General features: G+C 55.3%; 1 protein-coding gene across 1 annotated transcript in view; it reads right to left on the bottom strand.

Annotated features, from left to right (window-relative positions):
• LOC122392245 (NADPH oxidase 5-like) overlaps nt 1–22,829 on the bottom strand; it is a 52,269-nt gene that overhangs the window by 21,055 nt on the left and 8,385 nt on the right. Inside the window, exons 2-4 of the mRNA XM_043386908.1 lie at nt 15,362–15,555; nt 11,241–11,429; nt 10,280–10,452 (exon numbers count right to left, since the gene is read on the bottom strand). Coding sequence (XP_043242843.1) covers nt 10,280–10,452; nt 11,241–11,429; nt 15,362–15,555 — 556 coding nt within the window. The remainder of the gene's footprint in view (nt 1–10,279; nt 10,453–11,240; nt 11,430–15,361; nt 15,556–22,829) is intronic.

Genomic DNA, 22,829 nt, shown 5'->3' on the forward strand with positions numbered 1-22,829 from the left:
GGGCGGTCAACCGCCGCCGGGCGACGACTGTCGAAATGGTACCGAGTGGCGAAACGGCCGCCGGCCGGCCGGCCACGGTCGCGCCCTCAATGCAGTGCCGAGCCGGAGCCGCCGCGGTATGACCGTTTGGTGGGGGCTGAATGAACAGCGGGAATCGCCCACCATGCCGTCTGGTCTGACTGCTGGCCGTTGCTCGGTGCTCACGCTGAAGGGATTTCTACTAACGAGACCAACTGAAGCAAAACATCAGATGTAGCGCTAAATGCTGGCCAACATCGAAAGACTGCTATTAAATATCAGTTAACTAAATATTTTATGACTGTTGTCACCCTAAATGCAACTACATATATCAGCTCAAAACACTATTCTCGAGTACCTATGTGCGAGGAAAGACGACGCATTCAGACGACCCAACACACTGTCTTGGCGGCACCCCTCCATTCCCATCCCCACCCATGGCAGCAGGTATTGGTGCCGGTGCCGGCGGCAGCAGCGCTCTACAGGCCCGCGCTGGGTCACTGCGCAGCCATCAGCGGCGCATGCAGCGCGCGCCACGTGCCGCCCAAGGCTGGCTGTCACGGAGGCCGGCTCCCCACGGCGCCGAGCGAGAGGCAGGGTCACCATCCCCGCTCAGAGGACGATGAAACGCGCCCACCCGCAAAACGACACGTTACGGTCGCCTCACGGGAACAACAATGCGTCTGGCGCCGTCCGTTTTAACAGACAAGGTAGCAGACCGGAAAATAGCTTATTTAGGATTTTTTTTCACGGGTGACGAGCATGAATGGCCCTAATGCACGTTTATCCGCGGCGGTAATGTTGGAGTAATAGCACCGTATCAGCATTATGACACCGCTCATGTTTTAGTGCCGCTGTCAATGTCATATGAACCCACCCGCTGACTGATATGCCTCCTATAGTTACCAGCGGGGCCTTTCAAACACTCATTCATTTTATCCGAGCGGAGCGACAGCATCCAGCGTACGGTGTACTTTGATCTGCACGATTAAGGCCCATCAGTGCCAAGGATCAGGGGCTGAACCAGGCCCCATTTGAGCAGCCGTTTGGCCGAGCTACCACCGACGGTTCGTGACGTCCTCTGATCGATCCGGAGGCTGTTACACGCCCCCGTTACGCCCTCGGTCGGGCTCGGTCACGGTGCATCACATACCTCGCCGGGTCGTGAGCCCGGTCCCATCTCCTATCCACCCCACCCCGCCGACCTCGGGGCGCACACCGCCGCCAGGGGTCACGCCAGGTCACCGAGGTCACCGGCGCCCGCCAAGGATGACGGCGGTGGGCCGAGCCGTCACCCGTGTAACTATGCGATCGAGACCGGCGCGGCAGCCACACACAGCCGAGAGCTAGTCATAGATCTCGAGTTATGGTGGGAGAGAAACAACAGCACAACAGGTCTTCACCCAGCGTCATTTCTCGACCAATTGAAACGGTGCAAGTTTCAGGCCATTCTTCATCGTCAGCCTAGAGACCTTGACATCGCGGACACATGAGCTCGTGCGCGAGCCTGACGTGCATACGATACTATATTTTGTAATTAAAAACATTTCATATGCACCTCAGTTCAGCTCAGCCAAGCGTTAAGTGATCAACAAAGCCTGCCTTGCTGTCAGAAGGTAAGGGAGGTAAGACATACCTGTCAAGGGAGGTAAGGCATCGGAGAACTTTGCAAGAAAACCTCTCATTGTCATGAACCGATGCACGCGACGTATTATAAGTCATAAGTCTCAAACATAACGTGGTATCCCTCGACGCATGTAGACCACAGACAGCTCGGCCGTCCGACCAGCGCACCTGCGTGGCCCATCACACCGTGACGATCAGACCACCCCGGCGCGGCGCCGTGAAGGCGGGGGCCCGGCCCGGCCGCCCGGTCGGTCAGTCAGTCAGCCTTGACAAGCACGCCAGGAATGTGGGGGCGCCGAGCGCACCAGCTGATCGGGAAGGTCGGCGCCGTACCGCGCCGGGGGCCACGGCCGCGTGCCGTGCCGGGCACCGTACGGGACGGGCCCGATGAGCAGGGGGACCGGGGGGGGGGGGGGGGACTGGAGGGCGCATAGGAGCCTGACTATGGAGAGAGATAATCTAGGGGTTCGGGACACCAAGGCCCACGTCGTCCCTGAGATACGGTCCCAAATAGATGGTAGACTGAACGCACTGTGCGCAGACAGTTTTAATGCCATGGAATAGGCTATACGCCGGTGATTGCCACAGATGCCATAAACAAAACAATGGCATAGCCGTGTCAAGGTCCACACATGAAACAACCAGTAACGACTGTTCCTAGTAAAACAAAAACGGCTAGCCGTGTGTGGCGAGTTGTGGTAAATAAAATCTTCAGAAACGTCACAATTTATGGCAGAATGACAAAGGGAGCTGGCGGTAAAGTAGTAGCAGTCTCGATGCGATTACCGTGTCTAGTATGGTCGGCACGAGATGGCGATGATTTCCGTGCCCAGTCCTGCGGGTAATCGCGCCGTTAGTCAGTGAGCGCCGTCATTTACCGGGCCGTGACCCAGTGATTGAACCGTGACCCGTGACCCGAGTCACTGTAACCGACACCGCATTAAATCGACCAGTGACTGACTGAACCGTGACTCGAGTCGCTCCATACCGCACTGCCACATACCGCTGTCATTGCCATATGCCGCTGGTGTTTAATGATAGATGAACATAGGGTCCTTGCTTTTTATCCACTTCATGGTGTTAGTAACCCTAGACGGTTTGGTTTATCCTTGCCTTCAGTACAGTCTTGTCTTGATACAGTCTTGCAGCCTGTATCACAATCTCAACCCATCGCACACTTAACCACACCCGCATATGCCACACACATTGCACATCATACCACCCCAACCCATCCAAACGTCAGACGGGCTCACTCGACTTTCGAAGGCCGCACAGCGACCCATATTACCCCTCCCTGTCGCACGCACTGAGTCAACCGCACACGGCAGTCTCTGCGGCGTTAAGTAGCGGCTCGGCGGCTCCGAGCCGTCACCGTGCGGTACCCGCAGCCAGGGCGGAGCGGCAGTCAGGCGGAAAAGGCCTCCGCCGGGAGATCGTATCAGGCGTGCGTAGTGCGTACTCAGCAGTGGGGTGGGGTGGGGTGGGGGAGGCGTCTGCAGCTAGCGGCGAGAGATGGAAGGATGGGTAGATGAATGGAGTAAAAGATAGATGGATGAGTGGATGGATAGATGACGGACAGATGGACTGGCGGATGGAAGAAGGGTGAACATATGGATGAATCGACGGACATACCGACGGACTGACTGACGGACGGCAGTTCTCGAATGTAGGTCAGTTCCAGAATGACCGCGGCGGGCGCTGCAACAGTCGTGCATGCCACCCCGATAGCGGGCTGCGATGGCCGTGATATATGGCAGTTACGGCGCACATTATATGGCCAGGCCCGTCTCTGGTTACCAGGCGGTCGGTTATACCTACGGGTAACCGCGCGGCATTAGCAGTGACTGAGGCAGGGGAAACCAGGACTACTAGCAACAAAGTGGTTAGTAACTGTAATTGATGCGGCATTTCGTTGCAGCAGTGAATGGGAAAAAGCCAGGGACTGTCTGACTCCCGTGGAGTAAGTAACTGGTCAATGCAATGTTGCAGGTTGCAACAATTAATGAGATACAGGACATATCTTATTACCTTCCCAGATCAGTGACAATAACAATTCCTAAATAGCACCCATGGAACACAGGAGAGCGACGGGCCGAGTCAGGGATGTGACGTCATCATCAGAACTGACTCATGTGACATCATCGGTCCACCGTCCTCCTTGTCACAATCCATCTCCAGGCGGCGCCAAGCGACGCGCGTGGGCACTGGTCCTCTGTATATCTAAGCTCCGGTGTGGTCATATATTCAATCGGTTTCGACAATCACAAACGTTGCCGCTGCCGCTGGGCGGGGGCAGCATACTGCTATCATGACATTACAAGAGAAGTGAGGGAAGGGGAGAGGAGGGGAGTGGGGAGGTTAGAGGTTGGGAGGAGGTGCTCCACGGACCACTAGCCGGTCCTGTTGGATCGGATAGCTACCGGTACCGGTTACACACACCGAGCACGGTGGGGTAACGATACATTCAGTCGCTCGGGAGCATCCCTTTCACAGAGGGGGCGTGCAGCGCAGTGAACCGTGAATGGGGCCTGGCGCGGCGGAGCGTTAGAGGTTCGTGAGAAGCCTGTGTCTACTGTCTGCACTTGATAGTGATGGGCGATAGTTCGGAAAGTAAACATTAAACAACAGTAAAGCGTTTTTTCGGCGGATTCATGGATGCGTTACAAGACTTCGACAATATTGGATTAGCATTTCAAGATTAGCATAAGACTTTGGATACCTTATGCTGTGACCTCACAATAAAGGTAGTGAATACTGTGATTGAACTGTTCAACTTCAACTCGCATACCACAGTCCACCCCGTCAGTTATTACCGATTTTGGATTCGTCAGAGAGCGTCACTGGGTAATTAAACCGCGGCTGGCCGGCGGCAAAGTACCCCGTTGTGCCGTTACAATAAACATTCCTCCACGTGCACGGACCCTACCCGGGAGCCGGAGCCGTGACGCTCGTCAGCTGATGGCGGAAATCCCCTGCACACTGGCGCCGCGGCCCTGACCTCCCCTCTCCCACCTCACACCCTCTCTCCGCTCCCCACTCTACCCTCTCGGCACGGCCGACCGCCGCCAGCTGTCACTGTGCAACTAACTGCCTGCTTACAACACTCGGACCGGTCCACCCCACGTCAGACCCCCGCCTCTAGACGGACAGCCCAGCCCAGGACATTATCCCGAGTACGACCAAAGCGCACAGAGACCCATAGACCCACCTTGCCGACCGCCACCCCTCCGCCCAGTAACTACCGACCGTCTAAGCCGTCAACGTTGTTACTCCGCGCCGTAATGGAGCCGGTTTCAAAACAAAACGGCGCCGCCGCTTCCCATAACAATCAGACGGCTTTTGGCGTGCCGTGGCCGCCGCCCGACATGAGTTACATACACCACAGCGCCGCCAGCAGCAGGGCACTAGCGCAGACTGCTGACTGCGTGGGACTCTGTGGGAGCGCTGTCATGGGCAGGGTCGCCGTGCCGTGCTGGGGAGTCTAGGGATGGAGATGGAAGAGACAGGACAGGACGGCGTTTCGCAAAATTTAAACAGTCCCAGCTTGAAGTTTTTGCTTGCACGCTGAAGGCCGAGCTTGCCAGGAGCGAGTTCGTGTGTAAATGAACACATAAGAGGGCTTATATCTGGTCTTGGCTAAATATGCCCTGTCAGCCCTATAACTAGTGTAACGACGCATCGCGTGGCCCACACTGTATATACGTAGAACTCTCTCCAGTCTCATGTAGGTACTGCGGGTACTGGATCCACAATGGCTGCAATCTGTACCCAGTTGAGTGTCTACCCCAGAGGCTCTGCTTGATTCAGCCTCGCCCGGCCACGGCCACGGGGCGTCGGTCGCCACACTTGCCTCATCCAGCTGAGACCGCCGCAGTGACCACAATATCACCTCCCCTCCGTCTACCCTCCCACCGTACACGGACACTTCGCATACAGCTGTCGACATGAACTTCATTAGCACCGTTTCGTCAGTAGCGGCCCACAGATCATGGATGGTCGAATCTGAGGGTCAGTCGGCCGTGGGATCGGATTTCACACTGCAATGAACACAAGACACCTCACCAAGAGACAAGTCTACGGGCGACGCCTCTCGGGCGTAAAGTACATTCCTGTCGGAAAGCCCAGGGCTAAGTCGCCGTTCTCGACGCGTCGGCCGGTGGCCGCGGGTCGGCAGCGCGGTGAAAACAGGTCAGCGGGGCGGGCGCCGAGTCGCCCCGCCGCCGGGGAGGACGAGCCGCGACCGGCGCCACCCGCTGGCCTCGCGCGGAGAGGAAGCCGCCGCCCGCGCGCCGCCGCCGGCCGCCCGACTCCAGAGCAGGCAGGCGTTTTTACCGGAATATGGCGTCGGTTTCTCGGTGGACGGCTATTCAGAGTGGCCGCGGGGCTGGTCAGTCATCACACGTAGCCACCTGCACCAGGCGGGGCGGGGGGCGGGGGCAGACGGCAGGACTGGGTCGGCTGCGTTACGGCAGGGAGAGTCGTGGGGTCGAGCGTCTAGCCGCCTGATCGACAGAGATGCCGGAAACTCCAACCGTTTGACATAGCTCATTTAATTGCTGTTCTCAGGGTTGAGGTTAACTTCAGAAAAACATGGCTCCTCTTTTCATTCCAAGATTACCGACAAAGGCTAGAATTGCGTGTTTGATTCGATTTGATGATCTTAGAACTTAGCGGCCAAATGAAGACTTTCATTAGGAATTATCGAGCACCAATGGGCGAATCGTGTCTGTGTCCAGCCAAAGAAGCCCACTGCAACTGAAGCACCCCAGCTTCGATTCAAGTATATTTAATCGTTAAGAATATCAACAGACAATTTATGTTTGTTAGCCGTAAATTTTGCAGAATAATCAGAGGATATGGCGAGCACTGCCACAAACCGTTTCCGTTGGTACCCTTAGCTAAAACATTGGCGGCATGTCCTGACGCACCCCCCAAACCTCTCCAACCTTGAACGGGCCGTGCCCATAGACTCATCTCCCTGTCCGGTGGCCGGTGCGTCCCACTGGCAGCGCCCCGAACGGCCGAGATTTTCGCAACCGATCCCGGCCCGAAGGTCAGTCGGCTCGGCGCCAGGCACGGCCAGCGCGGCCCACGGGGCTGACAGACCGGGGGCGTCGGACTTCCCCGTCGGGGGTCGGGTGTAGTAGCCTATACGCACTGGGGGGGGGGGGGGGGGAGGAGGACTGGCGCCAGTGTACCCAGACCTGGTGACCTTAGAGGGCACATTTGTACCGGCAATACAGCCTGGTATGACATGGGAAAAAAGTACCCAAGGCAGGGCATGAATCCACAAAAACGTAAGACTGGGTGACAAATTTGAGCGTTCATCCGAAATGATAAGGCCGGCGTCCTTGGCGCGGCCAGGGGGTCAGGGTCGGGTTTGTTGGTCAGGATTGGGGAGAGGTCCGAACATCAGCTGATCATCTGCGCGGCCTGGGCCAGTCCCAGGGGAGCGGCGCGGCGACTCAGTGGACCGCGGCCGGCGCCATTGCGCTGCTAAGTACCACGATACGGGTTATCCAGCACGCGAGAGAAGAGCAAGATGCCGGCGGCCAGCTTTCCAACTGGTCTGAGCAGAGCCGACCGGCTGCCGGCGAAACGGCCGGCCAGGAGTCGCTCACGAGCTACTCCGCAGTCGTTTATCCACTGAGATCACTGACAGCGGCAAGCCCACCTGCGGCGGACCCGTGACACTTGTCCGGCGTTCCTCCACGCGCCGGCCGGGCGGACCGGTCAGGTACTGACCCCGCCACCAACCCCGGGTCAACTCCGGCCGGATATCCATGACCCGGGACACCACAGAAAGGGCCAGCCATTAGGAGCGGACCAGTGGGGCTGGTCACTGGTCAGGTCACGAGTCCATAAGAAGAGAGGCCGGAGGCGGGGTTTCATGATCCCACCGGCGACAGTTTGGACGGTTAGGTTCCAAGACTGTGATAACATTCAGCTCATGTTTCATTGTCACCGTAACAAATGTTTTGGTTCGATTTACTTCATTACGAAGTATAACTTACCTAACAATGTAACGCCCAACATATGCTTCTCAAGATAATGGCAACACCTCAGACCCCTCTATTTTGCAACCGAACCATATCTCTAGCACCGCATTCGTTACCATATGGGCCGATATTGATACTGGCCGCCGCAGGGGTCGGGGTGAAAGTCAGTCGCACAGGCTGGCCAGGTGCACGCTGGGCTGAGCAGTGAGCACGGCGAGTTCAGATTTAGACATCACACAATGGACAGTTCTGAACGGATGAGAGTGGACAAACGGGGACTGAGTATCTGGCATGATGCCTATTTACTGGAGAGTGGAACAAGGCCATATATCCATAAATGTCATAAAGGTATAGAACATTGGAGCAGAGATAGATAGTAGATGTATCATGGATGGACAAAAATACGGACAGGAGTAGACAGAAGTTGCAAGTAGTAGACAAAAAGTAGTAAGTAAATAGAAATGCGTGGACGTTAGAAGACCGGCGTACTGGATGCGACAGGAAGGCATTCTGGGTTCACAGTAGACCGACCGGGATGATACCCCGATGGGCCGGTCGGATTGCGGGGCCGAGGCCTGCTGCTCTTCCCGCTGTGCCACGGCCGTCCACTCCTCCGACAGGAAGGCCGCAGATTGCCCAGTCTCGCTCGATAGCCCAGCCGGGCTCTTCCCCATCCAGGACCGGTTACAAGGGCCGACAGACGACGAAGAGAGCCACCGGAACGGAGAGGGGAAGGCAGTCGGCAGTGTGTTGAGAGGAAAAGGCTGCCAGGTCACCGGAGGTCAATTAGACGACACTTCGGCGCTTAGCGTCGTGACATTTCTCCCTCTCTACACACACGTCTCTATTCCCCGAAGTTTTCGTAGTCATGGTCATCCTGCCCGCCCCTCGTCGTCCACTCCCCTCGCCCTGTTCCCTGCACCTCACCCCTTGAGCTTCCCACTGGCCGCCACCAGCACCGGTTGTGCAAACTTGGCGGTGGCAGCGGCGGCGGCGGCGGCGGTGGCAGCGGTGGCAGCGGTCGTCGCCGCGCGCCATGCATACAACTAGGTCAATACCATACGCCGGCTGCCCGACGAGCCAGCGCGGCGCGGCGCCGGTGCCGTCACAGCGGCGAACGGCCGGCGGCGGTTCAAATCGACCGCCGCAACATCGGCAGTGACACAAGGAATTAGTCGTTTTGCCAGCTGATCGTGCAAAATGATGATGCGCGCGCGGGTCAGGGCTAACAGGCGTGCCAAGTTATTCATGAACGGTGGAGCGCCAACGGGCCTCGCCTCGCCTCAACAGAGTATGTCTACGGCCTTGCCGATGCCTTGATTGTGTTTGTGTTCGGTGCACAGTAGAGCGTGCTCGCACCATTACTGAAGAAAGTGCAGACGTTCTGAGCGCTACCAAGTACTGCTGTCGGTTCAGCTAGTGAATGTTCAGTGTCCATACCTGTAACAAGCGTCAGAAAAGACACCGACCTCTATGCATGCCTGAGTACCGATCGTAATTCGTAGGCAAAGATGCTAGGCAGAGCCACAGATTAACTAGTCACATCAAAGGACACCGTACAGTCCCACGAATTTTCGAATTGGGTGGCATCCTCTCAGAAGCCACTCCTGAACAATGTCAGCTCTCCCCGCAGGCTATTCATTAACATCCATACTAGACCTGCCCCAATCTAACTGTTACACTAAGTGGCATGCTAGCATCATGCGATGGATGTGCCACTCTAAACACTAGAAGACCGGCCTCTGTTGCAACATCGCACCGATGTCAGCTGTAACTAATCGAGTCGTCTGTGACTCGCGTGTGACCGTGCCAACATGCACGCGCGGCATGAGAGGCGGTTCTCCGGCCTCATCAGATGGATCGCCACAGCTCGACCTGGCTACAGCTGGCAGCGAGCCAGCCATGGGCCACTGCAGCAGCGGCGGCGACAGTGGCCTTCCAAACTCTCAGTTTCAGAGAGAGCCCAGCGCTGATGGCCAACACACCACTACATACCCACCAGCTCACATTGAACTAGTCTGGTCTCTGTTTTATCCCGAGCAATAAGACTGAAGCAAGCCGCCGGCAGGGAGCGTCCTATCTCCGTCGCTCGCGAAGCATATCGGTCACGGCGCAGTGCCGCCACGACCCTGACCCCGGCCAGTGGGACACGCAGGGCCTGACAGCCTCCGGTGGCCCGGTGGCCCGGTGGCGGACTGCATCTCAACACAGAACCAAACCCTGCACCCAACCCAACACGACTCAACTCTGACTGGGAGTATCGATAGCCACGATCTATGCCTAGTGGATGAACCCAACGGGCAACGAAAGTAATGCGATATAGTATAGTCGACTACAGAATGATGTTCCACTTTTCACAGGCAATTATTTGCCTGGAGTGGTAGGCTGTGCCGCATCACACGGGCTGAGTTCACAAATTATAGCTTTGTCCCAATGCTCACAATCGACACGCTTAATTGCGTGACAAACGGCACAACTTAGCGCTCCGGTCAACTGATAGCTTCTGAGGAGTGGAACATCATCCTCAGAAGGTACATCCCTCACCCTGCATATTTCCTGAGACAAGAAGGAAAACCATAAGCCGGAGAGAGTTCAGGCCACGTCGGGCCAGGTCCTACCCTCTCCCGGGAACTCACCTCAAAGTATCCGGACTTTCTGACGGCGCGGTGCGAGCAGATGACCATAATGGTGAGGATGACGAGCAGCGCCAGGCCGGTGATGTTGGCAGAGCCGGCGAACCAGCCGATGCCCATGGACGTGTCGAATAGGTAGTCCTGCACCGTGACCCCCGAGCTCTGCGACATGTTCACTGCCGGCGGAGGACGAAGGTTAGGGTCGGGGATGATGGGTTACTCGCTTCAGACTGCCAGCCGTGGCAAATCACATCAGCCAGCTCATTCACAATAGAACGAGCGAGGACAGGTTGAGGTCAGATCAGGTCAGATCCGGTAAGGTCAGGTCCGCTTGAGTCGGGTATGGTCAGATGAAGTTAGGAGGCGTTTAGCCCATGAGCTATACTGTCCACCACTTGGACGGCGCGGTTAGAACGGCATAGATAAGACCATGGGCGACACGCTGGGGACAGTTGAAGGACGCGTCATCTCGGGCCAGACCGCATTAATTGAGCCATACGACGTGACCTTGGCGCTATTAATAGAGACATATTCGGGTCACATACGAGCCGTGTACGGAGGTCGTTCGGAGGTGGGATGGCACGGAGGTCGTTCGCCAGGTCAATAAACCGCAGATAGCTCTTCAGTTCTTTGCTCGATGCTGGCCGCCTTGTGCGGTTATCAATATGGGAGAGTGGGATCGATGGGATGAGGTGGGGGGAGGGGGTGATATTCATGCTGCACGATTATCAACGACATTGGTCGAAATGAAAACCAGGCGTTACAGCGAATTCTTAGAATGCCCCGAATATGTCTCATGCCATTTTGTGGACATTTATCATTGATGCAAGGGCAGGCAACCAAAACACATGCCTGTCCTGTTTCCTCGCGCATGCCACCGTCCATGACCAATGACTATGTAGTATGTAATATCATGTCCGTGCCAGTGACTGACACACAAGAAGAAAACCCTGGCGACACTCACCAAAGTTGGCCATGTGGAAAAGGGTGTGCGCCGCGCTGAGGATGTAGACCGACCAGCCGGCCATCTTGTGCAGGTAGATGTGATGTTCCAGGGGCAGCAGTTGCCCCACGTGACGGGAGCGAAGCCAGGTGAGCATCCGGCGCAGAACGAGCACCAGCACCATGGCGCAGTCGAAATTCAGACAGAAACCTGCCGGGGACAGTCACAGGTCAGACCCCAGTCAGCACCACTAGGGCGCAGTCGAAATTCAGACAGAAACCTGCCGGGGACAGTCACAGGTCAGACCCCAGTCAGCACCCCTAGGGCGCAGTTGAAATTCAGACAGAAACCTGCCGGGGATCGGTCAGAGGTCAGACCCCAGTCAGCACCACTAGGGCGCAGTTGAAATTCAGACAGGAACCTGCCGGGGATCGGTCAGAGGTCAGACCCCAGTCAGCACCACTAGGGCGCAGTTGAAATTCAGACAGGAACCTGCCGGGGATCGGTCAGAGGTCAGACCCTAGCCAGCGTCATGGCGCAGTCAACGCCTAGACAGGATCATGCCAATACACAGTAAATGTTGAAATAGAGCCCTGCCAGCGCTCAGTCAGTTTAAATGTCAACCAGAACTCCAAAGGTACGTAGTTCAAGCTCAGAGCTGAGCTTCGTCGAGACGCATTTAAAGTTTAGTTTGAATCCTGCCAATGTCGTACTGCGAAATGCGCAGGAGACTCACCCAAGCCCGCTATCAAACAAGCACTCAGTACACGATCGTTTACACACATACGAAAGCACCGTCTCACTCCCAAGGAAAGTCGGCCGGGTTTCTCCCCACCCCCGTAGCGGTGGGTAAGGCTCTGAGTTCGTGGGAAACTTGCGTCCACGCGCTACTGTAAGTCGTCGCCGCGGGGTAGGCCCGTGGGAGACGGTTACCTAGCGAGCGATACTGGAAAAATTGACAGCTACGCTACCAGACCGTAAGCGTAGGTCGCACAAGTCACAACAAAGCAAGCATTGGATAAGCCATAACGGCGCCGAAAAGCACAATTGAATAACTCGGCGTTGATGTTTATACAATCTCTAATCGTTTTCAGACGTTAGTGCAACCAAGTTTTAGGTCTAGGAGCCACTCAATTAGAGCTCTATCAGAGAATCCGTGATGCCTGAGTCACTCGCTCTGAATGAATCCCGGTCCATCGAATTTGACAGACAGTTTGACGCCCTTGCGTCTGCCACAGCTCATTACACAGTTTGAAAACAGCACCGCATTCAGCCGAACCTACCATGACGACGCGTCACGGCCAGGCCGGGACCACGCACTGGGCCGACCCGGCCGGCGGCCCTGGCGTCACGCGGCCGTTACGCGGAATGTAACGCTGCATTAGTGCGGCGAGCGTACGGTGACCGCAGCCCTGTCACGGTGTAATGAGACCGAACCGCGGCGCATTCCCGACAGTCGACGGGGTGTAACGCAGAACCCCGAATATGACGGTAGGACCAGATTATCAGTCACCAGTCCATCAAATGACACGTCAATCCACAGCATGCCATAAACATAAGTATCTTCAGTCCTCCATACACTCGATCATTACGCCGTCGCATTCTTTACATTCCGTTAGTTCTCAATTATTTGACGATTGACACATCAACAGTCAACACTTATCGGTCTGTGTAAGTATCGGTGCTCGTCCTTGGGCACTCAGCGCACACCTGCAGACGCGACCGTCAAACCGCCGGCGATCGGCGCACAATGCAATCCCGACCTACCCCAATTGCTGCGGCCGGACGGCGGCCCTCCGAACGCTTGCCGCAACAGTCCAATCAAAGACAACTTTCGCGTGGGAGCCGCGCCGCTCCACGTCTCCGGGCGTCCGATCTGCGCCGGTTTCGCCGCCGGCGGTGGGTCTGTGTTACCAAACGGCAAGGAGTCGCCACGGCCACCGTTTATCGCACACCCACTCGAACATAGAGCCACGCGCCCCAGGGGAGGCGGCGAGGATTCACACGGATCCGCGCTGCCGACATACTAAGGTCAGGGTCAGCGGTCGGCGGTCCGCCGGCGACGGGTCGGATGCCTCAACTGAAGACAAATAAAAGCTGTACGCCCATTGATATGATAAACGTTTACATTTACAAACAATAGGAAATGGTGTAATCAATTAATTATCCATGATAACGGTGATGGTATCAGTAGCAACTGAGCCTCACCGTCGCAATAACTGCACATCAATTGCGACCAATCCTTAGCCTCCATGCAATAGACATCCACTGATGACTTTGTTAAGTGGTGACAACTAAATTGCAAAACTATTCTATTTTTAAGGCCTGACGACTTAAGCTGCTAAGATTGTTCCACTCTTGAGCACAACAGCGGACTGTCCCTTTAGTTTAGTTACAGTCTGTCCTGAACGAGGCAGTCTGCGTCGCTCGGCTCCCACCCACCGCGATCCGAGAGGCGGCCGACGGACGGCCGGTAGTCACGGGCGCGCTGCCGCTCGGGAGAAACCTGCCGTCCCGTCTCGGTGACGGTGACGGCGATGACGCAACCGGCGCGGCACCAACGCCGGAAGGGTGCTGTCGGCGGACACCCGGGCTGAGCGGACGATATACTCAGTGCGGGGGTGCCGCGTAACCGTGCTGTGGTTTTGACCTCTGAACGATCAGTCCCAATGCGCGATGTCGGACATGGCATGGCATGCAGGACTGGCCAGCGATAATTTTACCGGCGTGTACTTCAATGGCGTGTACTTATCTGTGTGCTCGTCGATCGTTCACGTAATCTGTCACAAGATACCGTTTATCGCACATCTACAACGTCACAAGATACCCACATACACCAGTTAACTATAGTTGATCGTCCTCTAGCGTGGCTTCACAATCTACACCGCACACCTTACAAGATTCGCTTTCTTTGACCCTAAAATAAAGTCACCATTGCTTCAATAGAACATGACGTGTCACCAATGAGAGCGAGAGCTTACCAGCGCTCTCGACCGGTAGAAGCTCAGAGCGTGCAACTCCCGGTGGAGAGAATTACAAAACGTGCAACTCCCTGTGGAGAAAAGTACAAAATGTGCAACTCCCGTCGCGTTCAATTTCGCCGCCAACCGATAGCCACAGCGTCCACCGACCAGAAACCGGCGTAATCGTACTGCGTAGGCGGAAGTTAGTCTAATGAAACAAAACCATGCTCACGACCAAAGTGGTTACTGAAATAGACGGCGACCGTCCGGTCCCCGAGACACAGTCACTGATGGCGTCAGATGTAATGAGCGGCGACCGCCGGAGATGACGGGTGTCTGTAGCTGGCCACATGGCCGGACAGTTTCGCCGGAGAAAGTCTGACCCTCCGTACCCGCGCAGAATCGGTTACAACATTCACTATAACTGGAGGTCGTTAGAAATAAGCCCTGACAATAACCAACTAACCACCCCTCATCTCTTCCGGGGCTATAAGACATCGTGTCATCAGCGATGCAATGATCAGTTTCAATTGGTGTTCTATTAGAAGGGCAGCTCTGATGTAATTCTCATAACAAATCCCACATGAGCGACACAGCGATATAAACGTGTATCTCATTACCCAAGACGCAATAACTGCTGGGCGGTTAATGTGCTGTTTCCTTCAGTGACGACCCTAGCCTCACCTGAGCGGAAGAACCGCAGGTGAGGCAGTCTCAGAAGAGCTCAGCTACGACCTTACAGGAGCTCAGCGCGGATCACGGCGTAAAAACCCGTGTCCGGTGGTGGCCAAACGGAACCCGTGGCGCAGCCAGAATAGATACTTAATGGCTACACAACGGCGGAAGGACCTCCGTCGTATTTTTTGCATTAGGAGATCTTACTTGCGCAAGTAGAGTAAGCTACAAAGCTGCCCTGCCCGTGTTCTAAAAGTAGCTTCACCGTCAGTGTCAATTCACTCTTGGATCATATGCATGGTTGGGTTTGGCACACTTCTTACACATTTTCACATCTATGATGTTACCCCTTTTCACCCCTACCATCTCCCCACAAAAATCGTACCCCACATCTGATCGATTTCGGACTCCAGTAGCGCCAGTTCTCGTCTCACCCATAGTTCCCTTCCAGCAAGTCCCGTCCCTCACTCGCCCTGTCTCAAATCCTGCCTCCCCCTGTCTCACCTGTGCCGCGGGCCATCTGTTCGAGCAGCGCCCGGTCACGGTACTGCCAGACGCGCCACCCGAACAGCGCCAGGTTTGTGCCCGCGTACAGCGCCGTGAACGCCAGAAAACTGGCAGCGTTCCTCAGATAACCGGCGCGCAGGAACCGCGGACGGCGGACGCGCAGGCGAGACCGGCACGGAGCTGCCTTCAGCCTGTGGAAGGGGGAGAGTGGGTCAGATGAGGTAAAAGTAGTTACAAGGCAGTTGAGACTGGTGTCAAACGTTCTAAGCATGGCTGAAGTTGAGAGGCATGAAATAGAAACATAGCAAGCCAGACAAGCTTCAGCAAGGATGAGAGAGATCAGATGAGGTAGAAACAAAGGGCAGCCGGAGCTGGCATCCAGCAGTCTTCAGCACGTATAGGAGAAGGGAAGGGAAAGGTCAGAGTGAGAGTTATTTGCTGTCAGTGATGGACTATTGATGACGCTTGATGTCTGACTAGAATACTTAGTAGAAACAAACGGATGACTACTGACCAGGTGCTATCATTTTTACTACCATGGCGTTAAGAGGGTGCCTCCTGACTGTTGTTGACGACGGCTGCTTGTTTGCCGGTGCCTTCTGGTCGTAACTCGATGCTTGTCCACTTCTTTGTCCCGGGTAAAGCCCTTACTAGCCACCCAGTGCATACATGAAGGCTGGAGGTGAATGAGTGACCGGCTAAGAGTGTTGTGTGTTTATGCCCGGAGAAGCAGGCGACGACAGCGTCTGAACTCGACTCGCCGTCCTAAACAGTTCTAACGGATCAACAAGAGCAGAAGCAGTTTAAATAAAGGAGTCACTTAGAGCTGGCTGGTATGGACGTCGGACATTGCCATCAGAGCCGGCCCCGACTCAAGCAAGGTGGCGCCTGCTGAGCACTACCACCGTTAAATGCAACAAAGTCGGTCAAGTACCGGGCAGGCAGAGGAGCAAACACTCAAAGTCCCACGAAGGGTCGGTAGAAGCCGTATCGGACTCAGAGAAGTATGCACTGTGTAGAGGTTCGGTCAACCATGTTGCAATGCAACCGGATTCTGAGCCCGTGAGGCAGGAGCACGTCATATGCCACCAACCATCAATTAACAAAGACAGCATCCTGGCAAAGGCAAGGGACGAAAATCAACCGTAGCGGTGACACATCAGGGACATAGCCACACTCGCTGCTTCCCTTCCTCGCCACTCTCTGTTATCACGTCTTATCACTGTTATCACTTCCATCCCTAAGAACAAGAAACAGGACCGTGTCACCACCTCTGAAACACGAGTTGAAACCTTGTCACCACCCCCAAAGTACGTGCTGACACCATGTCAACACCCCAAAGCGCGTGCTGACACCGTGTCACCGACAACTGCTGCCTGTCCTCTCTCAGTCCCGCCAGCCCACAAACACGGCAGTTTGTTCCGGCGGCTGAACCACTCGCTGCAATGCAATGTTCCAGAGCTAACCTCTACCTCTGCTACCCGGTGTGAAACCCACACCCGGGCGCGGGTCGTGCGAGGCTGAACCGAGCACAGGTCGTGTCAGACGGCTGTCGCCCGGTGCGGCGAGCACACGGCCGGTGACAGGGTCGGTTCCGGGGTCATTTGCGGCACCGCGTGTTCGAAAGGCGACTCGGAAGTGATACCCTTGATGTGAGAGTGAAGCAACATGCTCTGGCTGATAAAAATAATATAATTAATACAGCAAAATGAACAGGAACGAGTCACGACATAGGCACTGTCACATGATACACATGTTAAGGCTGAACAAAACAAAACATTAAGAGCGGGCCCTAAAAATGATAAAAGTAAGCACAAAATGCGAGCAACTCTATCAGCTGAACTTATTACCGATTATAAATCATGATTCATGTGCTTCGCACACCGATCAAATATGTGGAGTTAAATTTAAACATGCGGGATATTGTCCATTGTGTTCTTTCATCCACACTGGCGTTCCATGAAATGATCCATTGCCACAATCGATTGGGAAATGTTGATTTTGCGCAAATGCCGCACAATGCCCATTACGCTCCACAGCGCCCGCCCGCTGACGTCAGGCCCCGTCTCGTCTGGTCCGTCTGCAGCAGCCCGGTAAGGTGCGCGACAGGGACGGTTGATGGCCTCCACGGAACAATGCGCCATGTGGCCGGGATGGTGCGTTACGCCACCAGTTTGTCTCTGCTCTGGGCTAACCCGCCGCGGCCGGCGCGCCAGCCAGCCGACCGTGTGATGTGTCTGTGTCCGTTCTAGGAGAGGCGTCAGGGTCTGACGCACAAACTACAGGATGGATCGACTGCCGAAATCCTGGGATAGACAGAGGAAGACGGATGTGGTCTAGGGATTGACGAAGATCTACTATACCTGTGGATTGCTGCCATCTGTAGAGGCAGACGGAAGTGGACGGCAAGAGAAAATGAATCATTCGATATCGGCTGCTGCTACATCTACAGTCCACCAACCCCCCCCCCGTCCACTGCTCTCTGCACAGTTGCACCATCAGCAGTCAACACTGCCGCCACGGTGTAACGTTTTGGACATCTGACGCGGCTCGGTCGGCACCGTGAAACAGTACACCCCGCCGGGGCGGCTCCGGTGTCCCCCCTACAGAGACGACCGGTGACTGACCTGTTTCGGCGCACCCTTCCCTCCCACTAGACTACAGATCCAGCATAAGCCGGTAGCCCACAGCGGCAGAGGAGCATATAGTAGGTAGATCACGATTATATAAGGATCACGATGCGGAATGACTGACAGGGGTGTCGAAGCGATGTCATCCAGTTGTAGATCTCCTCTTACACGCATTACATACCACAGAAGGTCGCCTCTCACTTCATTCTGCGCGCGCAAAACGAGCGACTATTGCGATGGACCAGCTGTCACTAGGAACCCTCTCTCCGCGCACCAGCAGTGCATGGGAGACGCTGGCAGATAAAGGGCCCGTTCCGTGTTCCTAAAGCCTCTAGCACAGGTTCTTACATGAGCGCCGACAGGGACTTACCATGCGTGAATGCAACGTTCATCCCGCGTGCCGATGGACGATTAAGAAAGAGACCTTGGATCAGAACCAAGCATCTGAGAATCAGCACGAGCAGCTTCCGCGCTATCTGAAAAAGTTGTGGCATCTCACACAGCCTCGTGCGAAGATTCCTGAGGTGTCCGCAGCCGGATAAGGTCTCATCTTCTGACGTCAGGAAGGTGGGTGGCATTGGAAGGCCATCCAGATTTGCGGAGTCCAGTCACAGGTTTTGGGTGTGACTGCATGACGAGATGACGGGACAGAAGTCACTGATTTCAATCCTGCGGGATGGTGGCAACGTCAGAAATGTGAGAGATGATTCCCGCATGACGGAGAGGCGGCAGGTTATTGGCGTCGAGTGGCATATATGTACATACGCACACATATAAATGACGCTTTACGGCATCGGCTGCGCAAAATAGCGAGGCATGCAGAACATATCAGATGATAATGCAAACGGCTTACATCAACCCCAGCATGATGAAGGGTGGACATACATTGCTATTTTCCGGATAAAATGTTGTCTCAAACCACATCACAGAAGCGAAGAAGATATGAGTCAGGAGCTATTATTGCCCCAAGAAAGGGGAGCTGTTCGCCACTGCGGTTCACGGACTGATAGGCGCTCTCCAAAAACGGACCGGGGCGCCGCCTATTCGTGATTCACGGACCAGAAACCCGCAGTCAGCTCTCAAGAACGACAACGCCCTAGGACTTTGGCGTGCCTTGAATGTGCCGTATTAGTAAAACTAGCTCACCGTCTGACTCAATCTGAGCACAGACACACGAGCACCGACTCGGCATTCTAGAGAGGTTTTGATAACACCAACAAAGGCTGCTGGAAAGCTGTACCAGAAAGCTTGATTCTTTACTTTATATGCCTCTTTCAAATTACCAAAAGACGCGAACCAGTTTGTCTTGTGCTTATTTGCTTCGGTATAATATGAAAGCACCCAGACCCAGAATGCACCCAGAATGAGAAAGAATTTCTGACTTATACGTAACACCAAACAAACTAGATCGACAGGTCTAGTTGGCCTGACGAACTCTGTTAATTATCTGACTCGCTATGAGCCAGAGCATTGAGTAATCAACGGTGACGAGAATTGTTCGTGTAACGTGCCCTCCGGTAGCAGCGACACCCACGGGTGTGGGCGGTGGCATGGGCCCTGGCGGTCAGTGCCGACACCGCGCCCCATATTCGGACCAGCAATGACGAAACTCTTCAGAACGCGGCGGGGAGACACGGAGCAATGGGGCGAGGGGGGACGGCCCCCTCACAGGGTAATAAGGCTCTCCGTGACAAGGGTCAATCGGAGGGGACGAGAGGCGTCATACCGATATATTCACGCTGATCACGAAGTCGCTAGAGGGTCATCAGTGCTCTAAATTCCAATCAATTCAGAAGACACCCAAATCACCTTGGCTGTAATGATCAGCACAGTTTGCTTGGAAAATCATGGTCATGACTTTCATGCATGCCTCAGTCACTTTCTCAAACAAACACAAATGCTAAACCTTCCCCTCGGACCGAAATATCCCCCTGGCACAGATCTACCAATGCAGATTGAGGCTGCGTCTCCCTGTCCCCGGACGAACGACCCTCGGCGGGACCTTGCCTTCCCTCTCAGAACCGGTTCTGGCAACCCGGTCACGGTGCGGGCCATGAAGAGTCGTGCCGTCCCGTTTCCAGATGCACAGTGGCTACTGACCAGACACGCGCCCCTCTTAGCTCCATACAGCTCGCAAGGTTCGTCCGAGCCAACTGTCATCACTGACGACCGCTATTGTTTGACTGGTGAATAGGGTGTCTCGAAAAATAAAGTTGACATGCCTATAGCCCAAAGCATTTGCAATCGAGTCTGCTGGTTTCGAAAATCGCAATTAAAAAATTATGAGCCATTGTCTTCAACAAGCGCAGTCGCGATTTCCTAGAGCTTGCACCTACTTTTCGGGCGTTGCAGTCTCCATTGGTTTTGCTTGGTGTTAGTGGCACTAATAATACGGTGGTTTTCACGAAAGTCTCAGGCAGAGTTCGTGGGTGAAGAGTTTAAGCGTAGTTTCAGGTCGGTAGTTAATTGACTTTCTGTAATATAAAATATAAATAGAATATAAAAGACGGTTAACTTTCTCCAAAAACCGACTGTCTTTATTCTCCCCAAATCTGCACATCAAATTTTCCATCAGCGTGTTTTTGCGCGAGATAAAATTACTATGCGTTCCGTCAATTACATAAAATACAAATAGAGTGAGGCACCATCAAACACCACCCCCTGACCTTCAAGGGTCACTCTCACTGCGGTGCCGAACATCACCAACGTGCCATGGGGTCCCGTCCACTTCCACAATATGAAGTGACGGCACCCTGGTAACAACACCCGGCTGCGACCTATCACCACAGCGTGATCCAGGCTGTCGGACCCACACGGCGTCCCCGACAGTGTAGGCGCTGTCCGTGCCCTCCGGACCGCTGCCGTCCGATGGATCACCACCAGTGCCAGTGACTGTCCTCACGCTGTCCCTGACCGAGTACCGGTAGATCTGTCCGGCTGGTGTCGTAGCCGAGCTCTGTCCGTCCTGAGGTGTTACGTTGTAAAGATGCACGGCATCGCCAACGGTGCACCCTGTTCTTGCGGCTATGACCTTCACGGTCCGATGATTCCTCTCTACCACACCATTTCCACTTGGGCGGTAGACGGCGCGGAACCTCAGCCGAATTTTCCACTTTGCCGCGAACACTGCAAACGCCCGACTGCGAAAGGCGGTATCATTATCCGCCAGGATCTCTTCTGGAGCTCCACGTTCATTGAAAATTCGATGCAGCTCTTCAATGACGTGCGCTGAATCTGCCCTTCGAAGCAATCTCCACAAACTGAACCTCGAAGGACCGCAGTCGACCACCGACAGGTACAGACTGCGCTGGTGGTGCGTAACGTCAATCGCCAGCCTAGTCCAGGACTCGTTCACCTCCAGCTTCCCAGGCTTCCACTTAACTGGTGCTGGGTCGATAGACCTACATGCGTCACAGTGGGACACGACAGCACGCGCCTCTCTCCTCGTAATGTTCGGAGAAATCTCGCGCCGAGCGAAGAACAGCGTTCTCCGTACTCCAGGATGGCCTGCGCGGGTGTGCACCTCGCGAACCGCTGCTCGCCGTCCTCTTTCTTCGTCCTCGGTCCCATCTGCCCCGACGCCATCGCCGCCATCACCACTCGTGCTGGAGCTATCTTCATCACCGCTGGTGCACTCAGCATTCACCGCAGCACCACACGTCCCAGCGGACTCTCCGTTCAGTGGACCGCGCAGCCACTGAGCGGGAACCCGGCTGAGGCAGTCCGCTTTGTTGTCCGCCGACTTCACCAGAGTCACTGTCAGATGCAGGCTGAATTCGGCCACCAACTGCTTGACTATGTCGACTCGGCGCCGTATCAGCATTTCCCCGTGGGCCTTAGTGCGGAGACGTGCTCGGCTACTTAATGCATCGTCGAGCCAGCGATGAACAGTGGCCGAGTCCGTTTTCAGCTCGATGACTCGCATGCCCCAGGCGATAGCTAGATTGATGCCTCGCAGGGCGGCATCGAGCTCTGCCATATTTATGTGAGTCGTCTCATCCTTTCGAAGCCAGCATCCGTCTTCGATGATGTTTCCATCTTGCGTCTCCAGAGCGATTCCCGCCGCCACAGAGGAGGCGTCCGTCCACACGACAGCACTGTCTCCACTGACGTGCCAGTGACCTCGCGCTGGATCATCATTCACCATCCGCTCAGCCACGTACATCATCTGCTCGCGCAGCTCTGGATCGTCGGTAACATCGTCCCAGTGGTGAGTCACAGCATTGACTCGACGTTTCAGCCAGGCCGCTGCCGGCCTCAGCCAGCCGCACACTGGCATGTGCGCCACCAGACGTCCGCACCAGGAGAACACAGCGCGGCGTGTCATGACGTCAGGAGGGGCACCGACTGCGTTATCCCGAGTCCAGTGGAGATCACCGTCTCCTGCGACACCAACCCGCAGGCCCAGCAGCCGTGCTCCGTCCTGGACTCTCTCTGGAGGCTTGCACTCCAGGCCGTACTTAGAGAAGTGCTCCACTACACGATCGGCCGTAACAATGTCCTCATCGACACACAGGTCGTCCACATACGGTATTGTGGCGCGCTCCGCATCGGCGTCTTGGCTGAGAACCGCTTGCACCACCTTCTTCATCATCAGCGGGGCCACGTTCAATCCGAACCCGACCCTCGTCAACGCATAACGCCGTCCGCCGACAATCACGGTCTGAAATGGCCAAAGGCGCTGGTCTGTGCGAATCTGCAGGTAAGCTCGCTTCAAATCCACCACGGCGAGATTCTTACCGTGGCGGCGCCACCTCCGCAGCGTGTCTGTGCAGACGTCGGCCTCTGCTGTGTGCGCAGGTACGTGGCTGTTCAACTGACGGTAGTCCAGACAG

The sequence above is a fragment of the Amphibalanus amphitrite genome, unplaced genomic scaffold (assembly GCF_019059575.1).
Source record: "Amphibalanus amphitrite isolate SeventyFive unplaced genomic scaffold, NRLGWU_Aamphi_draft 000476F_arrow, whole genome shotgun sequence".
In the NCBI taxonomy this organism is placed as follows: Eukaryota; Metazoa; Arthropoda; class Thecostraca; order Balanomorpha; family Balanidae; genus Amphibalanus; species Amphibalanus amphitrite.